Source organism: Bufo bufo, chromosome 2, assembly GCF_905171765.1.
Source record: "Bufo bufo chromosome 2, aBufBuf1.1, whole genome shotgun sequence".
Classification (NCBI taxonomy): Eukaryota; Metazoa; Chordata; class Amphibia; order Anura; family Bufonidae; genus Bufo; species Bufo bufo.
In genome coordinates this window covers 307,388,453-307,409,494 of record NC_053390.1, presented here as the reverse complement: position 1 = coordinate 307,409,494, position 21,042 = coordinate 307,388,453, and the positions used below count along the sequence as shown (strand labels likewise).

Below are 21,042 nucleotides of genomic sequence, written 5' to 3'. Positions count from 1 at the left end.
GCTAAAAGAGGTATCCAAAAACCCTAAAGTGTCATCTCGAGAACTACAGCAGGCTCTGGCTACTGTTGATGTAGAAGTACATGCCTCTACAATCAGAAAGAGACTGTACAAGTTTAACTTGCATGGGAGGTGTGCAAGGAGGAAACCTTTGCTTTCCAAGAGAAACATCGAGGCCAGACTGACATTTGTCAGCGATAAAGTTGACAAAGACCAGGACTTCTGGAATAATGTTCTTTGGACAGATGAGTCCAAAATTGAATTATTTGGACACAACAGCAGAGGACATGTTTGGCGTAAACCAAACACAGCATTCCAAGAAAAGAACCTCATACCAACTGTGAAGCATGGAGGTGGAAGTGTCATGGTTTGGGGCTGCTTTGCTGCAGCAGGACCTGGTCAGCTCACCATCATAGAATCCACGATGAATTCTACTGTGTATCAGAAGGTGCTTGAAGAACATGTGAGACCATCAGTTAGAAAATTAAAGCTGAAGCGGAACTGGACCATGCAACATGACAATGACCCAAAACATACTAGTAAATCAACCAAAGATTGGCTGAAAAAGAAGAAATGGAGAGTCCTGGAATGGCCAAGTCAAAGTCCAGATTTGAATCCCATTGAGATGCTGTGGGGTGACTTGAAAAGGGCTGTACGTGCAAGAAACCCCTCAAACATCTCACAGCTGAAAAAGTTCTGCATTGAGGAGTGGGGTAAAATTTCCTCAGACCGATGTCGAAGACTGGTAGATGGCTACAAGAACCGTCTCACTGCAGTTATTTCAGCCAAAGGAGGTAACACTCGCTATTAGGGGCAAGGGTGTCCTATCTTTTTCCTCAGTTAGAATAGGCATTTTTGTAGAATGACATTTACAGAAGATCTTGAAAAGACTTTTCTTCAGTTTTCTTTGTTTAGTCGGATTACTTTAATCTCTCTGTATTGTTGAAACGGAGATGAAATAACCATTTATTAAAAATGTTACAAAAAACCACATGCTTTCAAAGGGTGTCCTAATTTTTTCACATGACTGTGTTTATATATATATATATATATATATATATATATATATATATATAATTTTTTTTATAATCTTCTATACTGCTTATGCAGTAGAGTGAATTATACAGTCAGTGCTGTACTAACAGCCACCAGCAGGCTGCGCCAGAGAGGCACATCTTGATACGGATATATTTTAGTCAAGTGTAGGGGCCTGCATTAGGTCCCAGGCTGCCATGTGAAGACATCCACACCTTAAAATCTCATTTGTGGGGTGCTGATGGGTGAAAGAGGGAGCCCCATACCTTTAAACCAATTAGATGCTGCGATTGACTGCTGCACCTAAGGGGTTAAATGACCCATACCGGCGATTCTGCGGATCCAAGCTGTTAGAGCAAGAGCCTGGCTCTCATGTCTACTGCACAGGAGACGCGTGCAGCACTTAGATTAGACTACCACCCTTTTACTGGCTTTCCAAGGCCTATTAGCGACCCCCATAAAAAAAACATATTGGCTGTTAGTAACGGGTTAAGATTGATGACATATCCTCCGGATAGGTCATTAATATCAGATTGGTCGGAGTCTGACTCTTGCCACTCCTACAAATCGGCTGTTTGAAGCGCTTGTGAGTGCTGCTTCCTCTTCAAAATTACTTGCATGCTTTCTCCTTCGCAGCAGCAGTGGCGCAGTGTAATTACAACTGCCCGTCCCGTTCACTTGAAGGGAATGAACCAGTTGTATTTACACTGCTACAAAGAAGACAATGTGCAGGTAATTTTGAAGAGGAAGCAATGTTCACACAAGTGATACTACCCCTTCAAACAGCTGATCTGCAGGAGTGTCTGAAGTTGGACAATTCCCACGATCTTATATTGATGACCTATTCTGAGGTCATAAATATTAAGTCACTGCACAACCCCTCTGAAGATGTTCTCCTGGAATTTAAGGGGATGTCATTAGAAAATTACCTTTTGTTTAAACAATGTTTTTATGTTAAGCATATTTTTCTAGAATTTTTAGTGGTTATTTTTAATTTTCCATGTCAGTATCTACATTTAACAAAATCCTGCAGTTTTCACATTGGCCGCTAAGTCTAATAATAAACGCCACTTCTTGGTCTGTACAGATCAGGTTTCTGCAGTCATCTCCTTATCATTTTAAACGTGATATACAATAACAGATATCACCTATATATAGATAACACAGGATCCACCATTCACAATAGATGATTGTTAAAGAGGACCTTTCACTACAATAAAAAATCTAAACTAAGCATACAGACATGGAGAGCGGCGCCCAGGGATCTCCCTGCACTTACTATTATCCCTGGGCGCGGCTCCATTCTTCCGATATAGGCTCCGGTATCTTCAGATTTTCGGCTCAACTGGGAGGAGCCTGCCGGCGTCTCCTTCTCCCAGGCTGTAGCGCTGGCCAATCGCAGCGCTCAGCTCCTAGCCTGAGAGAAAAACCTCTCAGGCTAGGAGCTGAGCGCTGCGATTGGCCAGCGCTACAGCCTGGGAGAAGGAGACGCCGGCAGGCTCCTTCCAGTTGAGCCGAAAATCTGAAGATACCTCTCAGGCTAGGAGCTGAGCGCTGCGATTGGCCAGCGCTACAGCCTGGGAGAAGGAGGCGCCGGCAGGCTCCTCCCAGTTGAGCCGAAAATCTGAAGATACCGGAGCCTATATCGGGAGAATGGAGCCGCGCCCAGGGATAATAGTAAGTGCAGGGAGATCCCTGGGCGCCTCTCTCCATGTCTGTATGCTTAGTTTAGATTTTTTATTGTAGTGAAAGGTCCTCTTTAAGGCTTATCTATTCCCTCCTCACCTCTCCACGGGTCACAGAGCATGCCTAGTAAATTCTCCCATAGAAGTTAACAAGGTCAGCCTGTCTATTGTACCTGTGGCCTATGGTGGTTACTGTAAAGCAGGGGTGCACATCCTGCGCCCACGGACTGCATGCGGCCCCCCAGAGCCATGGTTTGCGGCCCCCGTCCTGCTGGGCAGAAACACAGTTGATCCTGCAATGTGTTTCTGCCTGGAGTGCTGCACAGCGGATGGATCACAGGCTTTGCTCCTGCACTGTAGCAGGAGCGGAAAGGGTCCCCAGCTTTTAGTGAGAGCAGGGAAGCCGAAGAGAAGACAGAAGCGCTTTACCAGCGCTTCTGCCTTCTCCTCTGAGCGCTCTGCAGTGTGGACCTGGCAATCACGTGATCGCTGGTTGTCTCGCGGGGCAGAGGAGTGCAGAGCTGCAGGGTCAATAGATCCTGATCAGCTCTGCCCTTGTACAAAGCCCCTCCAGCAGGCTGGTTTCTCTGTAACTGGGGCTCCTTTGGATGCTCCAGTTACAGTGGAAATAGTACAAAAAAAAGTCACTTATTGTCTCCCAAAGGTCTTTCAGTGACCTCTTGGGGACAAATTATGTGGTAAAAATATATTTAAAAAAAAATAAGTTAAACTTATTTAAAAAAAATTGAAAACCTAAATAAAAAATATAAATAAAAGAAAAATAAAATATTATGTGGCACAAAAAAAAAAAAAAAATGGAAAAATGTAATACAATAAAAAGAAAAAAGTGCTAAATAAGAGTATTCACTGTCCCGCAACAGTCTTTTTATAACCCCTTCGGGACGTATTATGTGGCAAAAGTATATTTTAAAAAATTATAGAAAATTCTGTAAAAAAAAAAAATACAAATAAAATAAAAAGGATATTAAGAAAATAAAAAGTGTTTTGTCCTCCAACAGTCTTTTTATGACCCCTAGTGGGATATGGTAAAAATATATTTGAAAAAATAAGTAAAAAAACAATTCTAATAAAATATTAATAAAATACAAATAAATGTAAAAAATTAAAAGTGCAAAATTTTTAAAAGTGAAGGTCTTTTTATGACCTCTTAAGGGACATATTATGTAGCAGAAATATATAAAAAATAAAGTTTAAAAAAAAAATACATAAAAGAAAAAACACCAATTAAATCTGTCACCATTACCACCCCATTCACATGAAACTATACATATTATATGGCTCCAGGAGAAGTATAGTGGGCTCAGCATGCATGTTGGTACTTGCATCTCTGGATCCGATGAAAGCTGTAATGGCACCGGACGGGGTTAAAAGCATAGTGTGCCTGGCGTGCAAGCTGTACCTGCGCTCCCTGGATTTTGTGTGGCTATCATGGCCCATAACAGGTAGGTACTAGTGTTAGGGACCACTCATAGAGGCGACCTTGACGTGGTGAGTGGCTTATTACGCTTTGGCCAAAATGTACACCAATGCCTCATTCAGCATCCAGCATGGAGGCAGGGCAGAGTGCTGGTTGCAGAGTGCTATTGCATTTGTGTTTTTACTTTTGTATGTGTAGTTCGCCATAGCGATGTGCACCTGCAAACAGGGTTGTGCTGACTGAATCACCCATATTTTTTCTTTATACATATTCTATAACAAAACTGCCTACACAAAATAGGGAACTAATTCTAATCATTTATTTTGGTGTCAGTTTGCATAGTTAAAGAATTAAGGAGCTATAGTTTGAAAAAAATATACTTTTTAAAAACATTTTGTACAGTTTCCCACAAATAAAAATTGTTGCAAAAATTATTTTGGTTGTCCAACAAATAAGATAGTTACAACCGTTTGAACAACCACGCGTTCTAATTCACAAAAAAGTGTCTGGTCATTTAAGGCCTTTTCAGGCCTGGTCATTCAAGCGTTAACCAATAAGCGCCTTCCCCAATAGCAAGGTAAAGTGGTTACTGCAGGGCGCCGATAACTGGATTGGCAGGAGATGGTAATAACCAGTGAGCTCCATCCTCTGCAGTGAAGGAAAGCACTGATTTATGAATAGGAGGCAGGAAGGAAGGAAATGTCACCACTTTTCTGCAGCCTGGCCTCCAAAATAGAAAATTCATAATTACGTTTCACGCCGCTCTGGTCCTCTGCGCTGCCCCCCCCCCCCCTGTTTACACCTGATAGTGCATAGCCATGGTCACTCGCACGGCTCCAGTCAATGACTGGCTTCAGAAGTGACAGGCTGCTTGTGGCCACATCACCGCCTAAGCCAGTCATTGGCTGGAGTGGTGTATAAACATGTCCATGCACTGCCAGGTGTACACAGCGGGGGGCAGTGCGAAGGACCGGAGAGGTGGGGAAGCAGGTAAGTATGACTCTTCGGTATCAGGGGCTATGCTGCAGCACGATATTTGGGACAATTACTGGGAACAAGTGTTCATAGGAACGCTCATATCTTATATATGGCCGGTATAACTGTGACGCTGATCAGTCGATAAACAAGGAATCACTCCTTTGTCGGCTGCTTTGCATATTTTATCAGGATGAAAGATGTACGATTATCTGCAGCACATCCAGGGCCGTCTTTAACAAGGGGCAAAAGGGGCAGCTGCCCCGCGCCCAGTTGCTCCTGGGGGGCCCAAGGCAGCTGCCTCTTGAGCCCTGCTAGCCACTGCCCCGGGTGTCAGGCTGTCAGCTACACAGGGGGTACTGCCATGCCATGCCTGCCGGCACTCCAGGCAGCTTACTTTGAGAGCTGTGATTCTCTAGGACCTTAGATGACATCATCACCATGTGACCAATAACCTAGCAATATTACTGGTCACATGGCTATGAGGTCATCAAGGTCCTTTCTACCAGGAGTGTTGCTGTAGAAGTTTGCCTTAACTGTGGAGCTTTTTTTGTGAAATATTACATCAGAAAAAGGTGACAGGGGCTGTTATGCTAATATACTGTAAAATACTGTATAGTGGGGTGCTGTATACTGTGGGGGGCTGTATACTGTGGTTGCTGTATATTGTGGAGTGCTGTACTGTATACTGTGGGGGGCTGTATACTGTGGTGGGGTGTATACTGTGGGGGGCTGTATATTGTGGAGTGCTATACTGCTGTACTGTATACTGTGGGGGGCTGTATACTGTATACTGTGGGTGCTGTATATTGTGGAGTGCTGTATCATGTATAGTTTGGGGTGCTGTATACGGTGAGGTGCTATACTGCTCTACTGTATACTGTGGGCTGCTATACTGCTCTACTATATATTGTGTGGTGCTTGTGGCGAAACCAACCTCGCCATTGGGTTTTGGAGAGGACTGGCTGCTGGCCTCTTGCCCCTGGATTATGGGCCATATACTAACTTTTAAACCCCTAAACCTATTCAAGTGAATTTTGGATAGGTTTGTCCCCAAGTTATACTGTTTAAATTTATGTAAGTTATATGTATGGCCAATGTAAACTCACAAAGTTGTACCAATTTATAATAAGTGTAACTTGTCAGCTTGGGAGGAAAATGCTGGGTGTGTTTCTATTGTCCCATTGTGTGTTTAAATGGTGATGTCTGTCCTGTTGTATCTACATGTGTATTGGTGACTTCTTTATGTTTTGAGAGATAATTGGATTACGCCTCGGGTGTCTCGAGGGCAGAGAGGAGGAAACCATGATGCATTGTGGGGATGTGTTGTGTCTGTGTGTCCTAAGTGCTGTTTATCTGTCCTATGTCACAGTCTTCATTCTGGTCCCCTAGGGGCGTGTACACCAGATGGGCTGTACTTACATTGTATGTGTTGTAAATTACTGATTGGTTGCATTTCAAACCTCTGTGGGCAGTACTATGTTTGTGGTTTATGAATAAAAGAGGCTGTACGTGAAGTACAGTCAGACCACTGTTTGACCCTCAACACGGAGCCTTGTCTCGTTATTGGGGGGATTCACTGTATGCTGTTAGAAGACCGATTGCTAGGAGTGTAAGCTGATTCCTGTTCGTCTGCTAGCAGCTATTCGTGAGGTTCCAGTTTGGAGTGCTACTTTGTATCCAGTTCGGGACATTGGTGTTCTGCAGTAGCTGGGCCTGTCTCTCAGAAAGGGGCTTATCGCCTAAACGGATTTTAACCCCTTGTCTGCGGAAACGGTCCGTTACATTGGTGGCAAGCAGCGGGATCGTTCCTACAGCCAGAAGGACAGCTACAGGAGACACCATTTCTGTGGATTCTACAATTTAAAGGCAACGCATGTCCCAGTACAGCGACCCTAAAAGCACCAGGATGGAACCAGCAGTGTTATACGAGGAGGAGGACCTGGATGGCCGGAATGCATTAAGGAAAGGCATCTGGTACCAGGCCCTGGATAATCTACAATACCAGCGGGGTGAGAGTCTCCCCAGTGAAGAGCAGCGGTTGCAGAAGCAAGTGGCCCTGCGGATGCCCTTCCTGGGAGAGCAGCCCCTGGAGGAATGGGTGAAGGAACTAGAGCACCGGGTATGGCAGGAGCTATGGCTGGAGGATGCCTACCAGGCGCTTTGGTGGTATATGGCACAGTATATACCCTGGACAGCCGAACATGACAAGCCAGAGGGAGAGGAGTTTTATGGTCCTGGCTTGTTATGGGAGTCCTTTGCAGAGCCTGACTTCGGGAGCCCTGCACAGTCCAGACTTCAGGACATTTTTTATGAGGGAGGCTAGGCATGAGTGGGATGACCCCCATGAGGTAGAGCAAGACCTGGCTCACCTAGCAACCCTGGAGTGGGAACTGGAGCAGGACTACCGAGATCTCTTCCACTCCATTGAGAAGGCTCAGCAGGACGGTAAGGTGACAGATCCAGACCCATTCAGCTGGGCAGATATTGTAGAATGTTACTGGGAAGGACCCCAGGTGGCCGGTAGAGATGGGACCGAGGTCTCTCCACCGGTCCAGCAGGGAATTGGGAGCCCCGTCTCCATTCCCCAGCGGCAGTGTGAAATGCAGGGAGAGGAGAGCAGTGCCCTCCCTCCCCAGCGGCAGGCTGAGTTACAGGGGGCAGAGGTAGTTGTTCCTGCCCCCCAGCAGCAGCATGATTTTTTGGGAATTGGGAGCGCAGTCTCCATTCCCCAGCGGCAGGCGGAGTTACAGGGGGCAGAGACAGTCGGTCCTGTCCCCCAGCGGCAGAGTGTCCAGCAGGGAATAGAGAGCCCAGTCTCCTTTCCCCAGCAGCAGGATACTGTATTGAGAGCGGAGATGGTCGGTCGCCCTCCCCAGCGGCTGGAAATATGTATGGGAGAGGAGCTCGTTACCCCCTCTCCCCAGCGGCAGCTTAACGCACCAGGGGGAGACAGTAAGCCCCACAACCGTGCAGATGGGACCGTGGTCTCTGCACTTACAGCACAGGGGGTAGAGACAGTCGGTCTCCCCCTCCAACAACCAGGCTCCAACCAGGCTTCTTCCGTGGTAGCGCTGGCACCAGGGCAGAGTACCGCTGATGCCTGCCCACAAAGCAACCTCCACTCCAAGCCAGGGAGCAACACAGAGACCGGGAGTACCAGCTTCCAACATAACCTTGGTGGACTCACTGGACAGAGACAGGCTACTAAAGTCAACAGGTCCAGTATTTGGTTGTGGGTGGGCTGCCAGACTAACTCAGGTACCGACCGGCGTGAGGTCAGGTATCTGGTTAGTCTTCCCTGGGGGGGGGAGATGTGTGGCGAAACCAACCTCGCCACTGGGTTTTGGAGAGGACTGGCTGCTGGCCTCTTGCCCCTGGATTATGGGCCATATACTAACTTTTAAACCCCTGAACCTATTCAAGTGAATTTTGGATAGGTTTGTCCCCAAGTTATACTGTTTAAATTGATGTAAGTTATATGTATGGCCAATGTAAACTCACAAAGTTGTAACAATTTATAATAAGTGTAACTTGTCAGCTTGGGAGGAAAATGCTGGGTGTGTTTCTATTGTCCCATTGTGTGTTTAAATGGTGATGTCTGTCCTGTTGTATCTACATGTATATTGGTGACTTCTCTTTGTTTTGAGAGATAATTGGATTACGCCTCGGGTGTCTCGAGGGCAGAGAGGAGGAAACCTTGATGCATTGTGGGGATGTGTTGTCTGTGTGTCCTAAGTGCTGTTTATCTGTCCTATGTCAGTCTTCATTCTGGTCCCCTAGGGGCGTGTACACCAGATGGGCTGTACTTACATTGTATGTGTTGTAAATTACTGATTGGTTGCATTTCAAACCCCTGTGGGCAGTACTATGTTTGTGGTTTATGAATAAAAGAGGTACAGTACAGTCAGACCACTGTTTGACCCTCAACACGGAGCCTTGTCTCGTTATTGGGGGGATTCACTGTATGCTGTTAGAAGACCGATTGCTAGGAGTGTAAGCTGATTCCTGTTTGTCTGCTAGCAGCTATTCGTGAGGTTCCAGTTTGGAGTGCTACTTTGTATCCAGTTCGGGACATTGGTGTTCTGCAGTAGCTGGGCCTGTCTCTCAGAAAGGGGCTTATCGCCTAAACGGATTTTAACCCCTTGTCTGCGGAAACGGTCCGTTACAGTGCTGTATACTGTGGGGTGCTATACTGCATACTGTGTGGTGCTGTATACTATAGGGTGCTATACTGCATACTGTGGGTTGCTGTATACTATAGGGTGCTATACTGCATACTGTGGGGTGCTGGGGTGCACTGTAACGCTAGGGTGAGCCGAGCCCTGGTCTCCTTCCTGCAGAGCGGTGCCCACTTCCAGCCTGAGCCCAGCTGCCCAGAGCACTGATCCTGAGCCACTGGAGTCTTCAGAACTGGAAGTATTTACAGTCATTCACTGTACTCTACCAGATGTGTGGATTTTTTGTGTGTGTGTGTTGTGGTGGAGGGCGTGATTGCCTGCTAAGGTGTGGGAAGGCGGGATCCAGGGGGCCCAAGTAAATTTTTGCCCAGGGTCCAATCAATATTAAAGACGGCCCTGAGCACATCTCCCTGTGTAATCTAAATGAAGGCGGAATGACTGTGGCAGCGATCACTCCTCCCCAGTCACTGGCACTGGCTTGTGTAATAGGCAGATGAGCGCCGATCAACTTTTTAAAAATTTATTTGCGGCCCCTTGAAATAGTGTGATGTGACAATGCAGCCCTTAGACCAAAAAAGGTTGTGCACCCCTGCTGTGAAGTATATCCAAGTGCTGTAATCAACAGCTCAGGCAAGATGGCGGCCCCCCACAATGTTCAGGATATAGAATTTAAAAAATCTACAATCGGAAAATAATAAAAACAGATTAGAAACAAAGGATATGTGTCGCTATCTAGGTTTAACTGGGAGAAAAAAAATAGTAGTTGACACATTCCCTTTATCTATTGATAACCTATCCTTAGGATTGACTTAAATGGGCAAAGCACTACAGTAAGTATAGGTCATCAGTACTTAAAGGGGTTCTCCGGGAATGATTTAAAATGGTGGCTCACCCTCATCCCTCTCGGCATCTCTACAAGTGGAGGCAACCAGTCCTGCTCGCCTTACAGAACGGGTTGCTTGCCGCGATTTTAAATCATTTCCAGAGAAACCCTTTAAGTCCCGGAGAGATCCCCTTTAAAACTGAACAGGCACTAAAACTGGTCATACCCAAGTTGTCAGCAGATGTGCAGTATACATGCCTGTTTGATAAATCCCTGCAAGCATAAATACTTACGGGGGCAGTAGCTGCTGTGTGTTGTTGAGGTAGACCATGATGAAGATTACAGAGTATAGGACCAAATGTCTTCTTTTTTTTTCTTATTGCAGTTATGGAAGGATGAATCAGTCTTGGATCAACTAAAAGTTAAACTAGGCATCAGCAGGTAAGTACTGGAGTAAAGTGTGCTCTAGCTGACACCCATTACTGAAGGCTTGTGCTCAGCTGCCTAGCTTATGCTATCTGTCGCTATGCCATACATATACGGTGGTCCACAGGGGGGCTTTCACTGCTGCACTGTGTATATACACTCACCTAAAGAATTATTAGGAACACCTGTTCTATTTCTCATTAATGCAATTATCTAGTCAACCAATCACATGGCAGTTGCTTCAATGCATTTAGGGGTGTGGTCCTGGTCAAGACAATCTCCTGAACTCCAAACTGAATGTCAGAATGGGAAAGAAAGGTGATTTAAGCAATTTTGAGCGTGGCATGGTTGTTGGTGCCAGACGGGCCGGTCTGAGTATTTCACAATCTGCTCAGTTACTGGGATTTTCACGCACAACCATTTCTAGGGTTTACAAAGAATGGTGTGAAAAGGGAAAAATATCCAGTATGCGGCAGTCCTGTGGGCGAAAATGCCTTGTGGATGCTAGAGGTCAGAGGAGAATGGGCCGACTGATTCAAGCTGATAGAAGAGCAACGTTGACTGAAATAACCACTCGTTACAACCGAGGAATGCAGCAAAGCATTTGTGAAGCCACAACACACACAACTTTGAGGCGGATGGCCTACAACAGCAGAAGACCCCACCGGGTACCACTCATCTCCACTACAAATAGGAAAAAGAGGCTACAATTTGCACGAGCTCACCAAAGTTGGACTGTTGAAGACTGGAAAAATGTTGCCTGGTCTGATGAGTCTCGATTTCTGTTGAGACATTCAAATGGTAGAGTCTGAATTTGGCGTAAACAGAATGAGAACATGTATCCATCATGCCTTGTTACCACTGTGCAGGGTGGTGGTGTAATGGTGTGGGGGATGTTTTCAGGGCACACTTTAGGCCCCTTAGTGCCAATTGGGCATCGTTTAAATGCCACGGGCTACCTGAGCATTGTTTCTGACCATGTCCATCCCTTCATGACCACCATGTACCCATCCTCTGATGGCTACTTCCAGCAGGATAATGCACCATGTCACAAAGCTCGAATCATTTCAAATTGGTTTCTTGAACATGACAATGAGTTCACTGTACTAAAATGGCCCCCACAGTCACCAGATCTCAACCCAATAGAGCATCTTTGGGATGTGGTGGAACGGGAGCTTCGTGCCCTGGATGTGCATCCCTCAAATCTCCATCAACTGCAAGATGCTATCCTATCAATATGGGCCAACATTTCTAAAGAATGCTATCAGCACCTTGTTGAATCAATGCCACGTAGAATTAAGGCAGTTCTGAAGGCAAAAGGGGGTCCAACACTGTATTAGTATGGTGTTCCTAATAATTCTTTAGGTGAGTGTATGGTAAGGCTTTAAAAAAAATGGTAAATGTAATAGAATGTAAAAAAACGCACAGATGTCACTTCTTAAAAGGACCCTTCCATCAGCATTTTCTTAACCTAATATATAAAACCTATATGTGAATGTTTTGTTTAATCTTTAGATTAAGTTACGGATGAATGGTTTTCTGGATATAATTTTTGAAGTCACTCTATGTAATTCTATTCCCCATGTTGGCTCTTAAACTTTCTCTTCCTCTCAACTTTCACATTCAGACCATTCACTGCGACCAAAGAGTTCCCCTGTAGTGGCTAAATTAGAGCATCACACTTTAATCAGTGTAGTTGTTTTCTGTGGCCATCTTTATCTAGACCTAGCGAGAGAATAATAGAGCTGTCATATCATCATCTCAATTCTACAACTACTATTATAATGAAGTTTACCCTGCAGATAACCTCTTGTCCCACAATAGCAGTAAACGGACAGTGGACTGCTACAGGTCAATATCTTGTATTTCGTTTTCAATGACATAGTGCTGCCAAAATGAAAAACCTTTCACACCGTTTTAGAAACTACTTGTTCCCTGTTTTAATAACAATTCTGCCATTCCTTTATTATTCCTGCTAGGAGTTTATTAATCAATTGCTAGCAGCTTGCAATGACTGTCCAGATGGGTGTTACCAGTTGGGTGTGTGTTCCTGCACACTGTCAGCACTAGGGTTGTTTCGGGTATCGAATTTTCGATACCCAATCGATACTTTTGTCTGGTATTGATACCGGGATTTGCCTTTTTTCTATACTAGGCTTCGCTATTGCGCAGTCTAGTATCAGAGAACATGGAGAACACTGCTCTCAGCGCGCTCCGTGTCCTCCTCTGCAGCACAGGGGAGAAGGAAGCACTCTTTCCCTCCCCCCTGTGCCGCTGCTGCCGATGCCACCAATGAGGAGAGAGGGGCGGGCGCACTGCGCCACTAATGAAAGTAAACGTTTAATACAAATCCAGGAGGCAGGTGCTGGTGAGGAGCTGCGATCAGCGGCAGTTAACCCCTCAGGTGCCACATCCGCCTCCTGTATTAAATTTTAATTATTGGTGGCACAGTGCGCCCTACCCCCTACTCCCCAGTATTAAAATCATTGGAGGCGCAGTGCTCCCCCTCCCCTCAACCCCCCCAGTATTATAATCATTGGTGGCGCAGTGCGCCCCCTACCCCCCAGTATTATAATCATTGGTGGCATTGGCCACAGGGTCCCCTCACCTCCTCCTCATTGGTGATGCAGTGGCAACTTCTGATCGGAGCCCCAGCAGTGTAATCCTTGGGCTCTGATCGGTTACCATGGCAGCCACAATGCTACTGAAGCCCTGGCTGCCATGGTAAAATCCCTGATGCTGTGTGCACAAAGCACAGAGCAGCAGGGAGAGTCTGAGATCCTATTCACCCTAATAGGGTTCTATTAGGGTGAATAGGACAAGGGATGAAAAGATCCCAGGTTCTAGCCCCTAAGGGGGAAATGGTTATTAAAAAAAAAAGTAAAATAAATAATTAAGTATAAATCACCCCCTTTCCCAATTTTACATATAAAATATATAATTAATGAATAAACATATTACATATTGCCACGTCGGAAAAGTCCAAACCATTCGCCGTAACAGAAACTAAATAAATAAATAAAAACTGCACCATTTTTTTTTGTCACCTTGTCCCCCCAAAAAATAGGATCTGACTGTTCTATTAGGGGCCGGACGTTCCATAAAATGCGGAATGCACGTGGCTTTTTTTGGCGTTTTTATTTTTTTCGCGTGGTATCGAGTATCGCAATACTTTTTTATGGTATCAAAACCGAATCAAAATTTTGGTATCGAAACAACCCTAGAGCACTGATTGGATAATGTCGGACTGTGCGGGGACACACCCCTACTGGTAATACTCACCTTGACATTCGTAGCAAGCTGCTTGTAATTCATTCTAGATTAATAATACAGGAATGGCACATAGTCATAAGAATAGATACCCCAGAATTGTTATTACATGGGGAATGCTAGTAGTCACTAAAACAGGCATGTCTGCTCTACATATCAGATCTTTAAAATTGGCGTCCTCAGCAGGGCGCAGCACGTGCCATAGAAGCGGGTTTGCTGGTCACATCCGGGCTAATGTTTATGATTGGCAATAATGCCGATCACCGATATTTAACCTCTCAGATTCATGGTCCGTTGTGACCCCGGCATCTTAGCTCCCGGGTTCTGAACGGTTTCCTCATGCTGAGACAGGGAATCTGTTCATTCGTTGAGGTAGCCTTGGTCTCTCTGAAGGATCCAAGGCTACCACAGCAATAGTTCCTATGGCCTTCATAGGAACGTATTGAATGTTCCATAGGCTGCAATGGTAATTCATTGCAGTTTATGGGACAAGCAATCTAATGATCACATGTTCAAGTCCCTAAAGGGGATTTAATATAGGTGTAAAAAAAGTTTAAAAAAATGAAATAACATAAAAATTTTAATCATCCCCTTTCCCCATAATAAAAATAAACAATGAAAAAATATAAAAATCATTGGCACTTCCGCACCTGAAAACATCCGTACTAATAAAATATAAATGCATACCCATACGGTGAATGCTATAATGGAAAAAAAATCTAACTGGCAGAGTCACTATTTTTCATCGATTCACCTGCCAAAAGAATTGACAAATGATCAAAAAGTTATACACACTCCAAAATGGTTTCAATAAAAAGATCGCCCTGCAAAATATAAAAATATCAGGGTTGGGAAAGGGTTAGGATTTGTGAAAGGTATTGTCATACCTACCGTCTATCTGTATGTATCTCTGCACAGGTGGTGCACTTGTTGTTTTATTTATTTTTTTGTCTTACAGAATTGGAGAACCAGAAGAATGCGCCGGAGCCGTGTCTTTCCTGTGCTCTCCTGATGCTTCGTATGTCACCGGGGAAACTATTGTAGTAGCAGGAGGGGGGCAATCTCGTCTTTGAGCATCACATGCAAATAGTTTTTTTCTTCTTTGTGACAGTGTTCAGCTGGATGTTAAATATATTTACAGGATGGTTTATTGCCAAATAAGAAAGAATTAGAATTTATGATGGCTAGAATGTAGTGACCTAACTGAGGTTAAACCATGCTCAGCAGGAATGCCATGAATAATGTCACAAGATGGCAGGCATGTCACACCCACTCTCTTGTCTTCATGTCCATTGCCTGTTGACGGGGGATGTGTAAAACACTTTAGGAAATCACATCAGCATTAAATTGTGTAAATAGTTTTTTTTTTTAAATTCTAATTACGGTAGATGAACAATAAAAGTGATGGCATTAATCAGTGTTCCTTCTTTTACTTATGGTGAAAGGGTTTGTCTTGGTTTGAAAACACATTGTCAAATACCTAATTAGAGAAAGAGTTAAAGGGGTTCTCCGGGAATTAAGAAAATTTTAATATTAATACTTAAATATCACTTTATTATAAATATATTCTCAAATATCTTTCATTATTTATAATGGCTCATTTTGTCTGGGGAGCAATCAACAGGGGAAACAAAATGGCCGCTGTCCCATTAGTTCACACAAAACCTGTCCTGATCACACATGAGGACAAGTTACTTTACAACACTGGGGTAAAGAGCTGCCTCCTCCTCCTCTCTGCTTGTCAGGGATTATGATCCTGAATACAGATGATAATAACTTTAGCTGAATCTCTAGGGAATTTAGTTCATGAGGAGACATGAAGTACAGCGGGGACGGACAGGACAGACTGGGGTGATGGAGACTGTAAACAAGTGCTGCTGCTCATTAGCCACATCCCCACCCTCCTCTGATGTCTCCTCATCATCTCCATTCTCACAGAGATTCACCTGTATTCAGGATCATGCTTCCTAACAAGCAAAGCAGAGAGGAGGATGAGGCAGCTCTATGGCTGATTGTGGTGAAGTAACTGGTCCTGCTGTGTGATTAGGACAGGTTTTGTGTGTACTGATAGGACAGCGGCCATTTTATTTCTCCTAATGATTGCTCCCTAGACAAAACAAGCCATTCTAAGTAATGAAAGGTATTTGTGAATATATTTATTATAAAATAATATTTAAAGGGCTTCTGTCACCCCACAAAAGTCATTTTTTTTTTTTTTTTTTGGATAGCTACATTCCTTATAGCGCGATATAGGAGAATATAATCTTGTCACTTACTTTCATGCGGCCGTTTCTTTAGAAAACGAAGTTTTATAATATGTAAATCCGGTCTCTACCAGCAAGTAGGGCGTCTACTTGCTGGTAGCCGCAGCAGAAAACCGCCCCCTCGCAGTGTTGATTGACAGGGCCAGCCGTGATCTCCTCCTCCGGCCGGCCCTGTCAGTATTTCAAAAATCGCGCGCCTCTGTTCATTCGGCGCAGGCGCTCTGAGATGAGGAGGCTCGTCTCCTCAGAACTCCCTCAGTGCGCCTGCGCCGATGACGTCTTTTCTTTCGGTGATGTCATCGGCGCAGGCGAACTGAGGGAGTTCTGAGGAGACGAGCCTCCTCATCTCAGAGCGCCTGCGCCGAATGAACAGAGGCGCACGATTTTTGAAATACTGACAGGGCCGGCCGGAGGAGGAGATCACGGCTGGCCCTGTCAATCAACACGGCGAGGGGGCGGTTTTCTGCTGCGGCTACCAGCAAGTAGACGCCCTACTTGCTGGTAGAGACCGGATTTACATATTATAAAACTTCGTTTTCTAAAGAAACGGCCGCATGAAAGTAAGTGACAAGATTATATTCTCCTATATCGCGCTATAAGGAAAGTAACTATCCAAAAAAAAAAAAAAGACTTTTGTGGGGTGACAGAAGCCCTTTAGGTATTTTCATTTTTTTTAATTCCTGAAGAACCCTTTTAATGTATTCCCTTGTGGAGCAGCTACAATGAGCGTCTGCCACTTACCCGAATTTAGGACTTTTGTGCATTGCATGGACAGCACTTTAGTTTTAAATGAGAACTGTAAAATGTGTATTTCGACCTCTGATTGCTGGGAGTTCTAGAGGCTGGTCACTCTCCTAATAAGACTAGGCCAAAGTGGATTATTATTATTATTATTATTATTATTATTATTCAAGCACCATTCATTCCATGGCGCTGTACATATGATAAGGGGTGCACATACATAATGCAGACAATTTCACTAAGCATGAACAAGACGAGTTACAAACTGGTTCAGAAGGAGAGAGGGCTTATAATCTACAAGATGACCTCCTATATTACTTTTTTCATGTTGTATTAGAACATTCATTTAAATTCAGGTTTAAAGGGGTATTCTGGTTACCATAAATATAACTTATGTTTTAGGCTACTTTCACACTAGCGTTTTTGCTGGATCCGGCAAGGTTCAGCAAAAACGCTTCTGTTACTGATGATACAACCATCTGCATCCGGTATGAACGGATCCGGTTGTATTATCTTTAACATAGCCAAGACGGATCCATCATGAACAAAATTGAAAGTCAATTGAGGACGGATCAGTTTTCTATTGTGCCTGATTGTGTCAGAGAAAATGGATCCCCCATTGACTTGCATTGTGGGTCATGACGGATCCGTCTTGCTCCGCATTCCAGGATGGAAATCAAACCGCAGCATGCTGCTCTCCGATATGAGAACGGAAAGGAATGCATTTTGGAGCATTCCGATCTGTTCAGTTAGGTTTTGTCTCCCTTGAAAATGAATGGGGACAAAACGGAAGCGTTTTTTTACAGTATTAAGACCCTATGACGGATCTCAATAGCGGAAAATATTAACACTAGTGTGAAAGTAGCCTCAGACTAATTCATCATCAATAATTTCCTAATATAATGTAAATTTCACATATTTACCGTTCAGTAGTTATAAAAGTAGTCTTCTTCCTCTGCTATCCACTATGTTTCCTCATAAATTACCATGGCATCGACCTGTAGTTCTGAGCCTTTGTTAGGTCGAGCATGCTCAGTGTGTTGCTAAATGTCTTGTGAAACAAAGGGCGTGTTAGCGTGCTGGTGATTACTGAGTAGAGGGGGCGTGACTGGACTGTATATCAGGCAGCCAATCAGACATCAACACTCACAGAAGGAAAGCTAGGGATTGTGGGGATTGTAGTCTTTGAAGTTTTGTGAGGGAAGATCGGGCGCCATGATACTCTCAGGGTGTTGAAGGCTTACACAGGAGCTAGACAAGTGGATTGCAAGGTAAATTGAAGCTCTGGTTATATGTATAGGTATGGGTTCTGGTTGGGTCACAGCTAGCAGCCTTAATGCGGTTTTTCCGTATGCGGATCCATTAACTTCAATTGGTCGACATCAAAAACGGAATTTACTCTGTGTGCATTCCGTATGTCCGCATAGTCGTTCTGCAACAAAATAGAACGGGTCCTATTATTGTCCGTATTACAGACAAGGATCGGACTGTTCTATTATGGGCCGGACATTCCATTCCGCAAAATGCGGAATGCACATGGCCAGTATCTGTATTTTGCAGACGTGCAATTTGCAACGGTCATGTGTAAGAGCCCTAAGTGTCAGTTTACACTGACAGGCACTGTATCAGACCATGCCCAATGTTAGACCTTTAGCTGCCATGACAGCCCTCTCAGCACTCTGCAGTTGTGTTGTGGGGGGCAGATGGACTAATAGAGGGGATAGATGGGACATGTTCAGTAGTGTCAAGATTCAGATAAGTGGTAAATTAGAGTGTCAATAAGAAAAAAGATGATACTGGAAGCCTAATGATCTATGTTTTTAAAGACTGTAGGTGAACATGGAGAAGAGAAAGAGACTCAACTGTAATCCAAACTGATAGCTGGCTAGATGATGAATTTGGCCTTTCTGAAAGCTAGAAGAACCAAAAACTACCAGACCTTTAGGGTGGATTTAGATGAGCAGATAATCGTTACGATTCGAACGCAAGCGATGGAAGATGGACGAGAATCGTTGCATGTAAATGTTTCTAACGATTGAGCAATCTGACCAAGAATGCTCGTTCAACGTCTGTGAAATCGTTGATGTGAACAAGTACAATCATCGTTTGTCATTAATGAATTGCGTTCTGTAAATGTGCATCGTGTACGTTCTTGACGATAGAGAGCCTGTTTAGGCAGGCGTATCCACGATTATACGATCAAAAAAAAATTTTTTTTTTTACTCGATAATTCTTTCATTTAAATGCTAGTTGGCTGCTAGAACGTTCCTTCAGTAGTCGCTCATGTTGGTGATCGCATAAACAGTGGCGTAGCTAGAAATGACTGGGCCCCACAGCAAATTTTTGAATGGCCCCCCCTCCCCCAGTAATTTTTTTGCAACCCCTTCCTTTCATGCCACCCCCATTCCTGCGGCTAGTAAAGATCGCTCTCTCAGACCAGGCCCAGCAGCTGCTCCATCCGTTTCCTACACTATCACTGTATATAATTTCATTGTGTAATACTTTTGAGGGGGCCCTGACAAAATCTTTTAGACCTCCTCATGGATGGGTCCCTTCTGGGTCAGGTCCCCAAAGAAGCCGCTTCCCCTATAACTACGTCCCTGTGCACAAACGATTATCTGCTTGTCTAAATGCATCTTAAAGTTGAGAAAGTTTTAGAAATACAAAGTGGTCAGCATTGTAAAAGGCAAAGAATAGCCCAATATGGGTCTTATGGATTTTATAAGCAGAATTCACACACTGGGGGACATTTACTAAAGGTTTTATGCCACTATTGTGGAGTAAAAAAGTCACAAATTGTGGCGTATGATGGTGCAATATGTGCACCATCATTTTCGGCTTTTTAAGCTTCTTGGCAATTTTTTTTAAATGGGAAAAGGGCTGGGGCTTTACAAGGCCCGTCAGATTTACTATAATTATTACCAAAAAGTGGCATAAGTTATAGCTGACATCTACGCCAGTCTGTAGTTGGCGAAGACTTCAGTTTTAGGTGCATCTGACGCCAGTGCAGGAAGATCAAGACTGGCATATGGATACACCAGTTATGATAAATGTTCCTCACTGTCTTAAAACTTAAACTTTTGAGCCAGCCTACAAACCCGTACCAAAATGTACTCATGAAAAGAATTACACACACAATACAAGAACCATAAACTGACAGACTGGTAGAAAGGGAGAGAGGCCCTACAATCTAAATGAGTTCCAGAGTACCGTATAGGGGAGGCCCAGGAGAACTCTTGGAGATACTTGTGAGAGGAACAGAGAAGAGATTGGCAGAGGAAAATGGTGGATTAAGTGGGCAGCAGAATTGAGCATGAATTAGATGGGCATAAGAGTCAATACATATATGAATTTACCTTTGGTGGTTTTTAGCAACCTGCTGTATTTGTGGCATTTTTCTAGTGTTTTTTGCATACAGTGGGAATAATGTATCATCCACCTTCGAAGGTTTTCTGGCGTAAAAAAAAGTCACAAACGTTTAAAACGTCATTGTGCCTAAATCTAAGCACAAATAGTGCTTCTACAATGCCCTTTTCATTCATTTATGCCAGCTTTCTGAAGTAAATGATGACTGAAATCTACACCAGCTGGGTACAGTTCAGCTTAGGCACAGGAACTGCCAGAGGATGCGCCTAATTTATGACAAGGTGTGTACCTCATAAATTGGCGGTTTAAAAGATAGGGTGGAATAGGTTGAAGAAAGGTGAGAGCAGGGTTGAAGACCGATGAAAAGTCAGGAATGGGATAAGAATAGAAAGGTGAGGTGAGACTTGGGGATTAGGAAAGTCGGTCATGTAGATTTAAAACAGAGCAATGAATATGTGATTAAAGAGAGCCTGTCATGTAAAGTTCACCAATATAACTACCAGCAATGGCCATCAGAAGGTGTAAAAAAAAAATTATAACCATGCTTTTATGTCATCTGGATGTTTATTCCATGTCCAGGAAAAGCACTTTTATTCCTATGAAAAACAGCTCCCAAGTGCCCAACTGGGTGGACTTTCCTTTTCAAAGTGCCAAAGCCCGCCACCCTTCCTAGTTTTGTGCTCCTCTCCTAACCTAAAAGGCTTTCTCCCTTCTCCCTGGAGCATCTATTCTTGAAGGGGTGCGAGAGTGCTAGATGGGAGGCCATGAAGTAGGATGTTGCAGTAATCTAGGTGGGAGATTATGAGGGCATGCACTAGCATTTCAGTTGCCTCAAGGGTGA

At 44.1% G+C, this 21,042-nt stretch overlaps 1 protein-coding gene across 1 annotated transcript in view; it reads left to right on the top strand.

Moving 5' to 3' along the window:
- Window positions 1–15,245, top strand: part of LOC120989039 (dehydrogenase/reductase SDR family member 4-like) — a 47,549-nt gene extending 32,304 nt beyond the window's left edge. The window contains exons 8-9 of the mRNA XM_040416887.1: window positions 10,520–10,575; window positions 14,789–15,245. Of these exons, the coding sequence (XP_040272821.1) occupies window positions 10,520–10,575; window positions 14,789–14,903 (171 nt within the window). The 3' untranslated portion in view covers window positions 14,904–15,245. The remainder of the gene's footprint in view (window positions 1–10,519; window positions 10,576–14,788) is intronic.
- Window positions 15,246–21,042: the final 5,797 nt, after the last annotated feature.